This window comes from Numenius arquata, chromosome 3 (genome assembly GCF_964106895.1).
Source record: "Numenius arquata chromosome 3, bNumArq3.hap1.1, whole genome shotgun sequence".
NCBI classification, from domain to species: Eukaryota; Metazoa; Chordata; class Aves; order Charadriiformes; family Scolopacidae; genus Numenius; species Numenius arquata.
The window spans coordinates 48,993,916-49,010,939 of record NC_133578.1 but is presented as its reverse complement, the minus strand read 5'-3'; the positions used below and the strand labels follow the sequence as shown (position 1 = coordinate 49,010,939).

The 17,024-nt window shown below is 38.8% G+C and overlaps 1 protein-coding gene across 1 annotated transcript in view; it reads right to left on the bottom strand.

Annotated features, from left to right (window-relative positions):
* Nucleotides 1–17,024, bottom strand: part of RALYL (RALY RNA binding protein like) — a 178,380-nt gene that overhangs the window by 2,711 nt on the left and 158,645 nt on the right. Inside the window, exons 4-7 of the mRNA XM_074145926.1 lie at nt 15,561–15,608; nt 11,168–11,331; nt 10,423–10,503; nt 2,040–2,153 (exon numbers count right to left, since the gene is read on the bottom strand). Coding sequence (XP_074002027.1) covers nt 2,040–2,153; nt 10,423–10,503; nt 11,168–11,331; nt 15,561–15,608 — 407 coding nt within the window. The remainder of the gene's footprint in view (nt 1–2,039; nt 2,154–10,422; nt 10,504–11,167; nt 11,332–15,560; nt 15,609–17,024) is intronic.

Below are 17,024 nucleotides of genomic sequence, written 5' to 3'. Positions count from 1 at the left end.
GTTTTGCACCTGGTGTTTTAAAACATCAACAATTTGAAACCAGTTTTTCATCTCTCAGGATATTATTCATTGCTTGTCTTCAAAAGGCATAACAGTATGATTCAATACAAATCAAAGTTTTCCTCTTTAAGCTGATTTTTTATTTAAATGAGTTCACTACAGTCCTTTAGCAGAAGTGAAAGTTGGATATCAAAGTACAATGACATGCAGGTTGTTTTGCATAATAATGTATTTTATATAAAAGCTCCCTGAAGTAGTGATTCACCATCTCAGAGCATTTCAGTGCACAAATGATTCAATGGAATGCCTTGCAATTACACCTTCACTGATTTTACCAACTTTTGTCTAACTTGCATAAAGTACAAAATAGAATCTAATGAATACATATTGTGTACAGTTCTCCTGAAAGAGATAATCACACTTTGTACTAATGGTTTACCTTAGGCATTGAAAAAAACACTCGACTTATTTTGTGGTGTAAAATATAACAGCTGAAGGATTGGTCCTTGTCTGTTAACTTAGAAAATGATTGTAAATAAAAGGTAGGGTTTTTTTAAAGAGCTGGTGTTGGTTTATTGCTGTTGCTTTTTTTTTTTTTTTTTTAATTGTTAACCACAAAATATTCTTCTGTAGTGTTCTGCCCTGGGAAGACACGTGTTAGAGTTATTTCTGAATGTCGGCATGAAACTTCTGGGTTCAGAGAGATACCCCCTCGACAGATCAGCAAATAGAGCAGGCACTTTGGAACAGGAGAGATCCAGATCTAAATATCTTTTTTGCCTGTGTTAGGTTCATGAACCTCAACTGCTAATTCCCACCAATGTTTCAGATAATCTTGATGGAGCTCTCTTTACGTGTCCTGTTGGGTCTTTGTGACTTCATTGATTTGGGTTAGGCAAGGGACACAAATCTGAGAGCCCAGACACCCAGGCAGCTGTGGACTCTGAGACAGAATTTCTTTCACACATTTCACACAAAATACATTAAACGTTTTCATCAGAGAATGAAAGAGGGAGGTGGGGGCGGGGCGGGAAGGAACACTGAGATTTTGCATGAGATAAGGCTTCCATTTCCCCGCTGGCTGTCATCAAAATCAGCTCACTAGTACACAGCTCCTGTACAGAGATATACCATGTGATTTATAAGGAAATAGCCAAGGAAATACCATAAACAGTGGTAAGAACTGAGATTGTTTTCTATATATACTGTGGTGAAAATACAACTTTATAAATCCCTTATAACTGCTCAGCACGGCTTTAAAGTGCTGCCAGGTGAGATCATTTAGCTAACAAAATGATGACTGCAATGACAGAAATAAAGATCTTGATTAAATTAAAAAGGAGTGTTGGATTTTTTCATTCCCAAAGTTTGCCTCAAAACAAAACATTTCAAGCCAGAGGAAAGCTGAACTAGAGGTGCGGCCAGTTTTACAAAGATGCCACAGCTTCACAATAGCTCAGGTTGGAAGGGATCTCTGGACTCTCCAAGTCCAACCTCTCTTCAAAGCAGAGCCAAACTCAGAGTTTGGTCCAGGTCCATGGGACCTTGGCCCAATGAGTTTTGAATGTCTCCAAGGATGGAACTACTACAGTCTCTCTGGGCAACCTGCTGTACAGTTTAGTTGCATCTCTTTTCCTTATATCAAACAGGAATTTCCCTTGCTGCAACTTGTGACTATTGCCTTTTGCCCAGGTAATAATTCCTGATATAGAGCATCTAATAGTTCGTAATGTGGACAGCCCAAGCATGCCCAAGGTCAACCAACTCTAACTTAATTCTCTTCAGTCAATTTTTTAACGACCTTTTGTTTCCAGAACTTCTACTAAGAATCTTTTATTTTCTTGAGCAATTCTTGAAAGGATGTTGCATGCTCTGTGAAGAATATTGATTTTTCCTCCCACCTGAGAACTAATTTACCTTGTTCAGGCCTCCATTATGTAGCAAAATTTCTGGAAGGCTTCAGTTCTCTCTAGTCTGTCTGCTTGACTGATAACTAGGTTCTAATTTAATTAATTTGACTACAAATTGCTTTTACCTACCTGCTTCCGCTTTTTGCTGCTTTTCAATCTTTTCCAGTCTCCCTAGCAAGGAGTCAATTTTTGTTTTGATTTGGGTTAATTCCTTCTTGATTGTTTGCAACTCATCTGATTTCACTGTGGAAAGAGAGCAAAGATGCAGAACATGAAATAAACTATATTTGCAGCCCCCCATGAACAAAACATGTTCTATTTTCTTTCCTCTGTAGTACAAAGTCTACTATCTCATTTCTGTCAGTATTTTTAGAGATTTAACTTTTAAAAAGAACATTGTTATTTAAAAATGCTGAATCCGTGCTAGGAAATCACAGGATTCTAAGCCCTAATGGCAAGAGGTTATGTGAGGTGTATTGCTCTGTAATAAGCATCTTAGGCAAAACATCTCAAGGGCATTCTTAGTAAATCCAAGTAACTTTTACTGAAAAACAGACTATTGTGAAAGAATGATTCAAATATGACAGACAGTTCACAGTCTTGCAATGCTATTTTGCTGGACTATTTTGTAATAATTGTGACAATAATGAAAAGATCCCTTGTGGTAGCAGGAGGTATTTTTCAACAACAATGAATGGTAACATAAATGCTAGGGCTGCCAGGAATGCAATGTTAAGTTCCAGTCCACAACTTCATTGCAATAGGTGTTAAGTATTATTGCTTAAAAAGCTTTCAGTTCTGGTAATTTCTTGTACTTCTTCCAGCTATGGTTAACATACGAAAATATTTTTCTTTATGATCACGTCCAGGGACATGGAGGCAACACCTATAAATTAAGAGCTGAAGTTTCCAATCTTTGTTGTATTGCATTACTCTTATGTTCTTTATTGCACTAACATAGTCTAATGTAAGGAGTAGCAGCTGCTTTGGAGGTGTTTTAGCTTCAGAAGAAACAGCACTGCAACACTCATGAATGACCTCATTATTATGGCATTATCAGGACATGTTTTAATGCTCAGAAGATAGTCCAAACAAATCCACTTGCCCTATTTGTGCTAGGATATCATGTTGAAGAGGCCTTGAGGAGAAAATGGAAACCCTGTGCTATCATTGGAGAATAAAGTCATTTGTAAAGGACAAGAGTAGATAACACAGCTGTCTCCTACAGCTCTTGTAGGAAGAAATGAACCATCACCTTAAACTGTGAGGGCCTGGCAATGGAAGAGCACTGAACACTATTGCTCCTCCATCCTGATTGTTGCTGAAGGAGGATGTGCATTGACTTTGGTGTGTGTATCCAGAGCAATGGGAGGGCACTTAGTGAGTCTGGGAAAAGGGTCTCTTGGTTGCATCTTGCCATATCAGTCCCATTCACTGACTCTTGGGCATGTATCTCATCATGGTGTCTCATAGGTAATTTTTATTAGACAGTCAAAACCTGAGGATGAAGTGTGCAGGCAAGGTGCTGCCTGCTTCAGTGGCAATAAATGAGTATGGGTTTGCTTCAAAATCAGCCTTGTTGCAAACTTGCAGCATATTCACTGAGGTTGAAACGAAGGCTTTTTATCTTAGAGTTTGGATCATGTGCATTGTAGTTATAAGAAGTCAGAAAGGCAGTAGGTTGCTATATGCAGTAATGAACTTGTTTAATCATGTGCTCATATTGAGAAATTGCATATCTCACACTATCACAGGCGGCTGAAACCTCTGAACTCGTCTTGAATGAATGGTAGGACTTAGAGAACGAAGCTTAAAGCACCTTTGTGCTAGACTCTTAAATGTTATACAGTATTGGCGGAATTATTCTGTATATTTATAGAGCAAGGCCTTAAAATGTCCTTAGAGAAATAATGGGTCACTGTCCAATCCTCCAGATCTGTAACAAAATGTTAAGATTCTGACAACTTTATATTTAGAAGGTTACTGCTTCCTTGGGGGCAGTGGTTGATCCGGGCTGGAGTAGCGAGGCAGCGCAGATTCCAGGATGAAATGGTGTGAATCTGTGCAATGGGAAATGCTAAGTGTCTACAGCAACCCCCAATGAAGCCAGCAGGCAACAGATCCTGTGCAGCCAAGCTGGTGGGTTAGAGGTGCTCCCTCGACTGGCAAACAGCAGGCTTGCCAAGGCTAAAAGGTCAGAAATCAGAAGTGACACCACAAGGATCTAATGATATTTGTTCCCAGTCTAAAAAGCAAAGTAGAAAACATTTGCACTTCTGAATTCAGTGAGGAAAGAGGCACATACATGGGGCTACCGCTCAACCCAGATGAAACCTTCTTCTTCACAGGGGCTTCCCTGTGGTGTCTCAGTGAGAAAACAGTTTGGGAAGAAGACTGCACCAGAGGGAACACAGACACAACAGTGAAAATTCAACAGCATACAAAAATGTTAGAAACAACTGAGGAGCTTTATTGCTACCTTGCAAAATTCCCCTCTGCCAAAACTATTTCCTTGAGCTTTGGTCACTTAATCTGCAATTTATCGTTCACATTTAATGAGATGATTCCATCATACAGTCAATCACTTCAAGTTAGCACTAAAAAGGACTGAAAGAAAAAAGGGGAAAAATTTTCAACAAATCTGCACAACAAATTCCAAATTTCCACCTTGGTTCCAACACTGCAATGGTGTATTTATTTGAGTTGCTTGTTGTCTTAATTTGCAGGGAATTGTGCAAATCTTCAAAATCATCCTCCCAGAGAAATTCCACTCTCAATTATATTGTACAGGGTATTTCCATAGGGAGCAGCCGTTACTAAAGACAAATTATGAAGGGTTCTGGTGAACAACAAGCAGAGTATGTTCCAGCAATGCACCCTTGTAATAAAGAAGCTCATCAATATCCTGGGCTGCATTAGGAGGAGTTTTGCCAGCAATTTGAGGGAGATGATCTTTCTCCTCTCCTCGGTACTGGTGAGGTCACATTTGGAATACTGTGTCCAGTTCTGGGCTCCCTGGTGCAAGAGGGAATGAAGAAGACAAAGCCAGACTTTTCTCAGTAGTGCCCACTAACACATCAAAGACCTTTGGCATCAATTAAAGCACATGAAATTTCATCTAAACATAAAAAAAAAGATTTTTATTTTTATTTTTTTTTCTGCAGGGGTGGTCAAACACTTGCACAGGCAGCCCAGAGAGGCTGTGGAGTCTCCATCCTTGGAGATATTCAAAAGCCATATGGACATTCCTGGGAAGCCTGTGGTAGGTGACCTTGCTTGTACAGGGCAGTTGGACCAGATGAGCTCCAGAGCTCCCTTTCAACAACAGCCATTTGGTGATTCTGTGATTCTGTGGTGTAGAGCTTGGGAATAACTTCAGGCTTTTTAAGCACAGTGTTATGACAAAGACAAATGTAGAGACTGTAAATACTGTACTTCAGGTGTCCTACTTTAAGTATACAAGTTCTCCTTTAAAACTTCATAAAAAACTTCATGTTTTTTTTTTTTTTTAAATTTTAAAATTGTTCTTATGCAAGAAATAAAACAGTTGATAAACATGAAACCAGAGCTGCATCTGTCCAAAATATCTGTTCATCTGGTTTTGTGTAGTAGAATAGGAAAATAAAGTAGCTTACTGCTTTTATTTTTTCCTTTTAGCAGATAAGCAAAGGCCAGAAGGTGACAGAAATGCATGTATTGAAAGGGGAAAAAATTACTAATGAAATTCCTCAATCACTGGCACCAAAATGGCTAAATATCTTCAACAATTTTCATGCAAAATAAGTAAATAAACAGGTAAAATTTGCTGATGTCATGAAATCAGAAGGTATCATCTCTTCAGAGTGAATTGGAATGGAAGGAGCAGTCAGGCGATTTTAAGGAAAGCCACATTAGAAAAAAGATGAAATGTAATTGCACTGAAAAAAAAAGAGTCCTACACTCGATTGGCTAACAGCGGAGCTCCTGTTCTTTACATGGAAGATCATCAGAGGAAAAAGACAGTAACAGAATTATCCTTGGGTGTCATCATAATCTCAGGTTGACAATAGGCTATCACTATAATGCAGCCATGAGAAAGAAAATGCAGTGCTAGGATGTGTCAAATGATGTATTGCTAAAGATGGGGAAGTACAGTGCCATTGTACTGGTGAGAGTTCACCTGGAATAATGTGTACAGGTTGAATCACTGAATTCTACCAGGTATGTAGGGAGAAGGGCCATGAGGATGACCATAAGAATGGAAAATCCGTAGTGGGACAAGAGTTTTGTTTGTTTGTCTGGGACAAAAGAAGGTAAAAGAAAATAAAGCTTTCAAGCTAAGACAGTGTTGGCACAACAAATGGATACGAACAAATAAAAAACAAATTTAAGATAGGAAATAGAAGAAACAGAGACAGAAAAAACCCAAACCTTAACTAGCTTTAAGATAGAGCTTAAAGGATTAGATGATGGGGCTACTTGCAACAATAAGGAATTAGATTCAGTGACCCTTTCCAGCCCTCTGCCCGGAATACAAGGGCCTTTCAGAATATATCTTTCATTGAAGCATCTAGCACCAAAAGAGATAAACTGCATCCAGCTCAAAACAAGAGATTTAAAATTGAGGTCCATCACATTTTTAGAAATGAACGTGCTACAGTTGAATTACAGCTGTATTTGTGAAACATTTTTTGCCATAACTACAAATTGATTCATCCACAGAGTATGATTCAGATTTCTTTGGAAAAAAATGCCATGTATTTTTATCTAAGATCTTCATGTTTAATATAAAATATTTTATCATGTTATATTACTTTAGATTTCACTAAAAAATAGGTTAACTGAGGAAGCTAAATATAAACTATATGAGTCAAAATGAATTAATTTAAAGGCATAATCCAGTACATATTGTGACATATTAAGTGTCTACTCCTTAATCTCAAGCACACAGGGTATAAAAAATTTTGATTAGTGTTTTCCTCCTGTTTTCAGAGGTGTAAAATGAAAGTGCATACTCCAAAGGCTTCAGTCTCTATATTGTCAGAAAAAGTGAGTTTTTCCAAGTTCTAAATAGCAATCTGCATCTGCTACTTCATATCATTAACATGAAGAACTGCTGTGTGCAGTTTCCATACCAACATGTTCCATTTTATGAGTTACTTCTGATAATGTGGAAACATTGATTTTTTTTTTTCCTAGTCTTTGGAGTTAAAAAGAAAATAAAATATTTTCAACCGATCCTTGAAAAATTATAGATCCAGGAAAGAAATCGAATCCTCCTAACTTATTTTGTGTTTTGGAAGGAAATATAGAACACATATTGCCACTTCTTTGGTAAAACAATTTACTGCCCTGGCAGACATTATTTTTGCAGATGTACTTATCAACGAGCAAGGCATTCTTGGTATTATGCTTTTATAGCATCTTTGCTGTGCGCGACAACAAACTTCTGTCTTTGGATTGCTGGTTTTCAGAAGTGACTCACTCTAATCCTGGTAATTTCACTGAGGGGTCTCCTGTGTTCTGATCTTTAATACTACATGTATGGGTTCATTTTCTGGATCCAGTCTGAGTGTGGAGAACAGCTATGAGAACAGTTATGCCTATAAGATTTCTACTTAAATCTGAAAAGTCTATTAGGGGATGTGATCTCACGAGAGTTTCTCTATTTGGGGGCGAAATCTTTCAAGCATAGGCAATACCATTTTGACATAGTTAATTCTGAACCTGTGGTTAAGCTGTTTTAAAGCCTTGAATTTCATTAAAATCCAAAATATCTTCCTTCCCACAAACTATGTTTCTACTTATTGAAGAGATCCTTTATTTAACCAGCAATAAATTAGAATTAGAATTAACAGTGCATTAGTTCAAGGGGTTCAGATTAGCAGTGTAGAGTAAGGGGCAACAAAATACTAAATGGCTTCATTCCACAATTCAATATAACCAACTTTTCCAAGAAAATGGCAAAAGAAGCTGAAAAACCCACATTCTCTGCTTTCCAACTTGAATGCCCTAAGGGAATGACTTGGTTATTTCTCTGATAAACGTCTTACAATAAGCTGATTACATTCCTGTCCAAGTCAACAAAATCATGTTTCTACCTTTATGATGGGTTGGTTGGACTTGACAAAAAGGGAAGTAATTCTATGGGGAAATCCAGCATGAAAGTCTGTATACTGTGTGTCTGACTCCTTTTAAAGGTGTGCTGTATGCAGAAAGAATATTTTCTGCAAATTATTCCTGCATGATAAATAATCTCTGCAGTCGTGCTCCAATTGCCATTGTAAAGAACTAAGTATGGAAACCCAAAAGGGGTCAAAACATCAGCTCACATTTTAGTGTTGCATCTTGCAGCTGTCCCTTCAGTGTTAAAGGGCTGGACAAAAATGGTCTTGTCACCTGCAGCTCTAACATTTTTAGAATTCACATTACACCTAAGTATATTGAAGGATACTTTCACCGGGGCATAACCCTGTCTGTTAGGATCTCTACACTCCTGATTGTACTTCCATTAAATAATTTATAGGTTTTGCAACATTTACCATGTTATGCAGAGAGTATTTTGGAGGTCTTATAGCAAGTGGCTATGGGTACTTGGACTAGGGTTGAGTCATATAATCTACACAGAATCACAGAATCACAGAATGGTAGGGGTTGGAAGGGATCCCTACAGATTGTCTAGTCCAACCCCTCTGCTAAAGCAGAGTCACCCAGAGCAGGTTGCACAGGAATGCGTCCAGGGGGGTTTTGAATGTCTCCAGAGAAGGAGACTCCACAACCTCTCTGGACACCCTGTTCCAGTACTCTGTCACCCTCAAAGTAAAGAAGTTTTTCCTCATGTTGGGACAACACTTCCTGTGTTCTGGCTTGTGTCTGTAGCCCCTTGTCCTGTCACCGGGCACCACTGAGAAGAGCCTGACCCCATCCTCTTGACACCTGCCCTTTAGATATTTATAAGCATTAATAAGATCCCCTTTCAGTTGTCTCTTCTCCAGGCTAAACAGACCCAGGTCTTTCAGTCTTTCTTCATAAAAGAGGTGCTCTAGTCTCCTGATCATCTTAGCAACCCTCTGTTGGACTGTAGTAGTAGTTCCTTGTCTTTCTTCTGTGGGGGGAGCAGAACTGGACACAGTACTCACCAGGGCCTCACCAGGGCCTCACCAGGGCAGAGCAGAGGGGGAGGATGACCTCCCTTGACCTGCTTGCCACACTCACCCCAGGAGACCATTGGCCATTTGGCCACAAAAGGACATTGCTGGCTCATAGTCAACTTGTTGTCCAAGAGGACTCCCAAGTCCTTATCTGCAGAGCAGCTTTCCAGCAGGTCAATCCCTAATCTGTACTGGTGCGTGGGGTTATTCCTCCCAAGGTGCAGGACCCTACACTTGCCCTTGTTGAACTTCATTAGGTTCCTCTCTGCCCAGCTGTCCAGCCTGTCCAGGTCTCTCTGTATGGCAGCACAGCCCTCTGGTGTGTCAGAGACTCCTCCCAGTTTTGTGTCATCAGCAAACTTGCTGAGGGTCCACTTTGTCCGGGTCATACATTATGGGTTACTTAAGTCTTGACATGATATTACAAAACATTTTCTGAAATGCAGAATAAATATTATAGCAAATTTGGTGATTAGTCTGAGGAACAGATATCTATATGTTAATGTAATACGCTATGTCCCATTCACTACAATGAAAATACAGATTTCTGGGTGAGAGATTCCCTTGACATCTGTTGGGATATACTAAGGTCCTCAGGTCTCTAGAAGAATTTTGGAGTTATTCTTGTTCTGAACAACAGGAAATACATAAAACTATCTGAAAATAATCTATCTTCTCAAAGGCAAAGTGAATCCAAGAAGTGCATTCTTATTATAACAGACTTTAGGACAATTAGTGAATTGAATGCATAGATACTGCTAAATTTTCATATGGATAAGAGAACAGCAAAGGAGGAACAAAGGAGATCTAATGAATGAATCTGTAAATGTATGTATTTACTAAAGCTTTGATTCACTTTGTGAAAACCCAAAGACTCAAGGGCTGGAAAAGACTAAAAAAATAATTTAAAATCTAAGTCTACTGAAGTGAAGATCTTGAGCTGTACAGCCAACAGAGCCTCTCTTTCTCAGAATGTCATCCTTACCAAGAAATGGCTTGAGCTCCTTGTTCCCCAGTGTACAAAATTATCTTTAACTCTGTTTATCACATTTCCATTCTTTCAGTCACATGCATGTTTATTACATGTTTTCTTTCAACGTCTCTGATACCATCAGATCATACAATAGGATCCTAGTCGGCTCACTAGAGGTCTGTCTTCTTTGTTAGATTCTAGTGTGTGAGATTTGGATATGCTATTCAAGAAGAGTATATAATTGGCTCGTGTTGATGCCATAATTTAGCCCTCTTGCAGTAAGATATACTGTTGGTAGATTCACTTATTTCATGGTTGTGTGTAGGACAGCATGATGCCTGGTTGGCCGGTCTGGTACGGCAAGTGTCTTATTGAAGTCCCTTCATTCTTTCTAATGTCTGATCCCTACCTGATCTTTCTCTTCCTCTTCCAGTGACGCTTCCAAGGACAGTATCGCTCCACATAAGGGGCAGGGGAAGACAGGTGGGTGCTGAAAGATGCACGAAGAGGAAGATGAAGTTCTCAGGACATATTATGGGGTGGGGAGCTTGGTGAACATGGAGGAAAGAATGCTTACTGTTCATCAGTTCTTCTAAGGTCAACTCCCTAAAGAAGGGTTGAATAGCCCCAAGTTGCCAATCCTGTTTTGGACTCCCTTTAGAACAGGCAAAGACACTTTCCCTCTTTCTACCCTTAGAGGGGTCTGGCAAAAAAAACCCCACACAACCCAACCTCCCTCAGCCCCCTCCAGCCCACACTCTCCCTCCTCCCCAGCTCACATACAACCCTCAAGTCTCTACAGAAATCAGTGTGCCTCTGTCTATAACAAGATTATTAGCTTTGGTTTATTATCAGCTTTTCACAAGACCTCATGGTGCATAAGCAGTCAAGATGAGAGGTGATTTTAAATAGACTTCTTCTGAGGCTAAGGGAGCAGGTCAAATGTTGTTGAAGGGACTTCCTTCAAAAATTGCACCAATGTGCTCTTTGACTTGCAGGAAAGGCATGGCAGATTTGGTAATCAAACCAGTTTTTCAAGCTAAAGGCTGAGGGTAGGAAATGACTGCAACAGAGCTATATAGTGGAAGCTGTCTGCTTGCAGAAATTACTAGGATCATTGTTTCCATAATATCCAACTGTTGCGAGCAACTCACATTTGGATCCTGAGGAAGAAGCCCCGCTTGAGGTGGATCGTGATGTTCCTTTCATGGAGAACACCCCTTTGCCTCTGCGAGTTGTTGTCACAGCCACACGAGGACGCTTCAGCGGAATCACTGCACGGGGTGGTGGGGGGACACGGCCATGGTAATCAAACAACCTAGAAAAGATTAAGTCAGCTGGACTCCATAAAACCTTCTGTGATTTCATGTCATGGAAGCCCTGTCAACTAAATTTTCATGTTATCTTTGAGAAAATTACCCTTTGAAACCATAATCACTTTATATCACAGTCAAATTAGATTTCAAGGACCTATGCACATTAAGTGCCATATTCAGATTTCAGTCACAGACCACTGCATAGCTCAGATTTTTTGCATAATTTAAATGAGGGATGCGTTATGGGACTCTATTATTCAAAGTATGGAAAATCCATAACCTGCTTTCCGCAGGTCCACACAATTCCTTTGCACACAAGTAACAGCAGTACATTTTGTTGTGGTGACATTTCAGCTCCTTTATTACAATGTATGGCTTAAATTCTAGTTTTCTATCTGCTGTCCTTAAAGACAGAAAAAGAAATGAACTTTTCTGAAGCCAACCATCACCATAAAGCAATATCCTGCGGTTTGTAAAAGAGTCCTTATAGTGAGGGACCCATATGTCATTCTGAATGCATAGAAAAGAGGTCCCGGCATATGTTCCCTTTATTGAAGAATGAATTGATGTAGAATCACTAAAAAGCTCAAGCATGCTTAATAAAAAAAAAAGTGCTGTTCAAACCAAAACCACAGTAGCAAGCAGATATTCAGAGAATTACACTACAGTCAATAAAATACGCTCTACAACTGAAATGAACTAGTGTTCCCAAATAGAATACCCCAAACATAAAAACACAGTTATCAACAGCAGCTAACTAATCTGCATAGAAGAAAATAAAGGCAGTAGAAAGGGTAATCAATGCTACAGCCATATTTAGAATATAAAAGCTATGGGCTCTGGAAACGACAGGTCAGGAGAAGAAAGTTCAGAAAATGAAGATTACCAGTTCAGATACTGAAGCAGAGGGACAAGCAATATTCTCATAAATTATTCTCAAGTTTCTTTCAAATGATACTTGCAACTAGTAATTATGGAAATTTATAACTGCATGTTTATTTTTCACAATTCTGACTGTGGTCACCCATCTGGGCAGACAGACATTTAAAAACAGACACACAAGAAACAATAATCCACTCACCACAATGTCTAACAGCATGCTGAACAGAAAGCAGAATCAGACTTAAGGCTTCTAACCCATTTTCTGGCAAGTAAACACCTAATGCTTAAGTTCCAGGATCCTTACTGTTGTCTGTACCATAGTCCTATAGACAATATAGCCAGCTCCCTCCTCTTCCATAGCTGCCTACAAAATATGTCACAGAGACCCCCACTGAACCTGAACTCCGTGGCCTTAGATATTCTTACTGAATAAGCAGTTTCTAGCCATTGTGAGCATAACTAAACAATTGTGTATGAAGATGAACACTAAAAAATTTTTGGAACTTTTAATAGAAATATTATTGTTTGTTGTCACTCGTCCATCGTATTGGATGATCTGCAGGTTGGTCACAGTCTCCCATTTGACATTACTAGGAAAAAATGTTTCAGAAGAACTGTAAGCTATAATGTAAAAGGTCATTACGCAATTATTCCTCCAAAGGTGATTTTTTTCTAGCTTCCCATAGTTCATGTTTAGATAACGTAGTGAAATGCAAAACTACACTTCCTTTTTTGAAATACATAAAAGGACTGTTATCTAATATTACTACTCTTACCTTTATGTTTGAAATTATGCAAACCTTGTGGGCTTGGTATTTTGTTGCATCACGTTCTACATATTTCAATGATATGCTTTCTTTAAAAAAATGCTTCCTTTTATCAGCTTTGTAATACCCTGCCTGCTTTCCTTGTGCTTGTAATATGAGAAATTATAGACAAAAATGCTCACTTCTAAAGCAATTCTGTGTCCAAATAATTAATCATGTGCAAATAACAGTACCTTTTCTTTCACTCACCCTTCTAAATTCTGCAGTCCTGATCTTGTCAATCTGTTTTCAAACAATTTTTTTTTTTTTTTAAAGCACTAGCTATATTTACCACCCTTTTCTGACTCCACCACTACTTTAGTCAAGATAAGATAGGTGTATTCTCCCTTTGGGGTGGTTGGAAGATTAAGAATATTAGAAAACAAGACTTATGGTTTGGGATTTAACACAAAAATTCAGGAAGTTCAGAAGTTCAGAAATTCAAAGAATTGTGACTATATTCCTTAATTTATATTTCCTATAGGCATGTTGATAGTGCATCAAACTCTCCATGGGATTTTCTTTTTCATGCCTACTATATAGAGCTTTTCATCTTCCACTTCCATTAACTTTTATCTGACACAGACCCATAATCTTTTAAGGTTTTTATTGTCAACAGATTAACATGTCCAGGCTTGTGAGGCCAATCTCGTATTTGGTTTTTCTACCACGAAAAAACCTGCTGTCTGTTCTTCTGTCTTAATCCTGAAAGATTTCTAAATCAGAAAATTATACTACTGAATAGATTTATGGACACATTTCACTTTCAGCAGTTTTCTGAAATAAGACAATCACCAAGATAGACACCAAATTCCACAGAAAAAACCTTTAACCTTGATTAAGATGATTAAGGGATTGGAGCATCTCCCTTATGAGGAAAGGCTAAGAGAGCTGGGACTCTTTAGCCTGGAGAAGAGAAGGCTGAGGGGAGACCTTATTAACGCCTATAAGTATCTCAAGGGTGGGTTGAAGGAGGAGGGAGCCAGACTCTTTTCAGTGGTTCCCAGTAACAGGACAAGGGGCAACGGGCACAAGTTGGAACATAGGAGGTTCCACTCGAATATGAGGAAGAATTTCTTCACGGTGAGGGTGACAGAGCCCTGGAACAGGCTGCCCAGGGAGGTTGTGGAGTCCCCTTCTTTGGAGATTTTCAAGACCCGCCTGGATGCAGTCCTGAGTAGTATTCTCTAAGCAATCCTGCTTCAGCAGGGGAGTTGGACTAGATGATCTATATGGTCCCTTCCAACTCTAAAAAAATTCAGTGAAATTCAGTGAAACATACCATAAGTATTGTGGAAATGCAACCATTATAGTTGTTCATTTATGCATCCATAATATACAGAATTAGGGAAAAAATTAAAGATGTAACTTTAATATTCATGTGGCATAGATCAGAAACAGTACTCTGTTTAAAAACATACAAATCCACTGGTGAAATTTGGAGGACTAAACCTTGAGGAAAGTAAACACAGGCCTGTGAAAGTTAACTTTTACCAGGACATGAGCTTCTCCTACTGTCAAGGCTGGAGTGAGCAGGATTAAACTGCATTGATGGCTTTTACTCCATATTTTTATAGCTCAGTATTTTTATCTCTGTCCAAAGTGAACATTGTCATTTTCGTGCAAAACTAGAACTAGTGTCTTGAACCGAATCAACTGAATTAACATTGTTTCTACATTTCTCCTGCAGCGTAGCAGAAGGGTGCCTAGCACATGACAACTTAACTTCACGGTATAAACCGCTCCCCTGCTATTGTCCGTTGCTTTACGTAAAAGAAATCTCAGATTATAAGAGGTTGATGGAGCAATGCTTTGCTCCCCTCTGACTCTTTTGGCCTATGTTAAACCAGACTGCTGTGATGCAGAGCAACAACACTGCTGGATCACTGTTGAATTAGTTACCAATGGTCATCCATGACAACCCCGTGTTGTGGTGATTCTCCTACATCTGAATGAATAAATTCCCACAGTGCTGAGCGAGGCTGTGCATACGTACTGAAGGCACAAGTCTCCAATTGCTCAGGTATCCACGCTTCTTTTCCTCCTATAGAAACACACGTGCTGTTCAACTTGTGGTTTTGCTTCCCTCAAGGTCCTTCTAGGCTTCTATATGTTCTTGGAAGACACATTTTCCAGGAGACACTCTATATCTTTTCATACACACAGATGAAAAGACAAAGACATGAGTGCCATACTGAAGAATTTTACAGCTGCTATATGTTCCAGTGAAAGTAAGCCTGGAATAACTCTGTTGGAAGAAACACTGAGCAATTAAACTACAGGAAACTGTTCAGCACAGAAAATGCCCCAAAAGCTCTTAGAGAAGGATAAGGTCAAAAGAGCTGTTTAATGCGCAAAGATTTGGTGGTGGTAATCTTCTCTGTTTGTGATATATTCAAATAGTCGTCTTCTGACACACAATAGAAATAATGAAATGAATAATATGTAAAATCAGAGCAGACCTGTCTAACCAAATGTTCTGATTACATTATAAACAAACAGTAGAAATGGTGTAGGATGTACCAAAATATAACCACACATACCGGTTGTAGAAGTCATCTCTGTAGTAATCATAATCAAAGACATAACCACTGTGGGAAAAAAAAAACAAAAACACAGAAAAACAAGAATGAACTTGTTTATAGAAAAATACACATTGATTAAAACTTTTGTGGTAATATTGGCTTACTCTCACATTCCAAGACCTGCTTCAAACTCCTTCCACTTCTTTTCCACAACCATACACTGTACATTATGTTTGTCAATGCTGTTGTCAGCTATCACTGTAGTATATTTGGAAATGTGAAGTCTGGGGCATGCAGAACAGTGTAAACAGCTGACAGCACATATAGAAACAATTTCACACAGCACGACAGTTCTGTAATTAGAGCATCATTCTAATGCAATTCTCTGAGTGATCAAATGAACTGAAGCCCTCTTCTTTGCTGGGCTAACAGCATAATCGGTGGACTAGGAAGACTGTTAAATACATGAAAGATTGGCAAGTGAGTGAGTGGGTGAGCAGAGTTCATTGTCATAAGACAATGAATTTGATTTATGAGAAACATGAAAAGCGTTGGAGTGTTGGTCCTTGAGTTTGCCAAATCTTCTTTCATCATAAAGCGAAAAGGAAAAAAGTTAGGAAAATGAGTGATGCAAGCAATAGTTTTACAGAGACACCTTTCCTCTCAAGTTCAGAAGGGAATGTACATATCAATCTGGGAAAAGACAGGCACCATCATGGGAAACAAATACAGGTAGGAAATTGGAAAGGTCCAAAGGAAAACAGTTTTTGAGCTATCAGTTGCAAAGTCAGTCTTAGATTGATCTTCCTAGCTTTGCATTCCATTAGCAACTTTCTGCCTTTACGGTGAAGCAATAGCAGTGAAGTCTATCTATCTCACACGACTGAAAAAACCAAAGAGCTAATAAATGGTCTGCATGGAAAGGTCACATAGAATTTGTACTCTACCTGATGAAAGACTAGTAACACAAACCCTAAGTTTTCCACTTGCCTGAGAAGGACAATTACGAACAGTAAAGGATGAGAGAAATGAAGAAAGTATCACAGAAAAGGAGGAAAGGAGAAGATTTAAATAAGAAAGGAGACAGGTGGAAAGGAGAGAGTTAGAAAGGACAAAGCACGGAAGAAAACATTCACTGAAAACAATAGGAGATGAGTGATGGTAGCTGCATATTAATGAAGTTTGTCTTCAAAGGGAATGGACTTGTGGATAATTTCTGCTCTTGAACATTGAGAAAAATGTCATCAATTTTTTTGTAGTGGTTAATTTGAAGAATGGATCAAGAATTCTGGAGTTCTTTGGGTTTCTTTTTCCTCATCACATAATGCCTCTTTCCCTTTTTCTTCACTTTGCTATGTTTCAGAGATTGACCACTTAAAATGGGAAAAAAATAAAGTTGGCAGGCTTAAATTACCTCATAATAGTTTCATCCCAGTGTTTTAATTAAGAAGGCTTGCAATTTCCCCTGTCTGCAACTGGCAA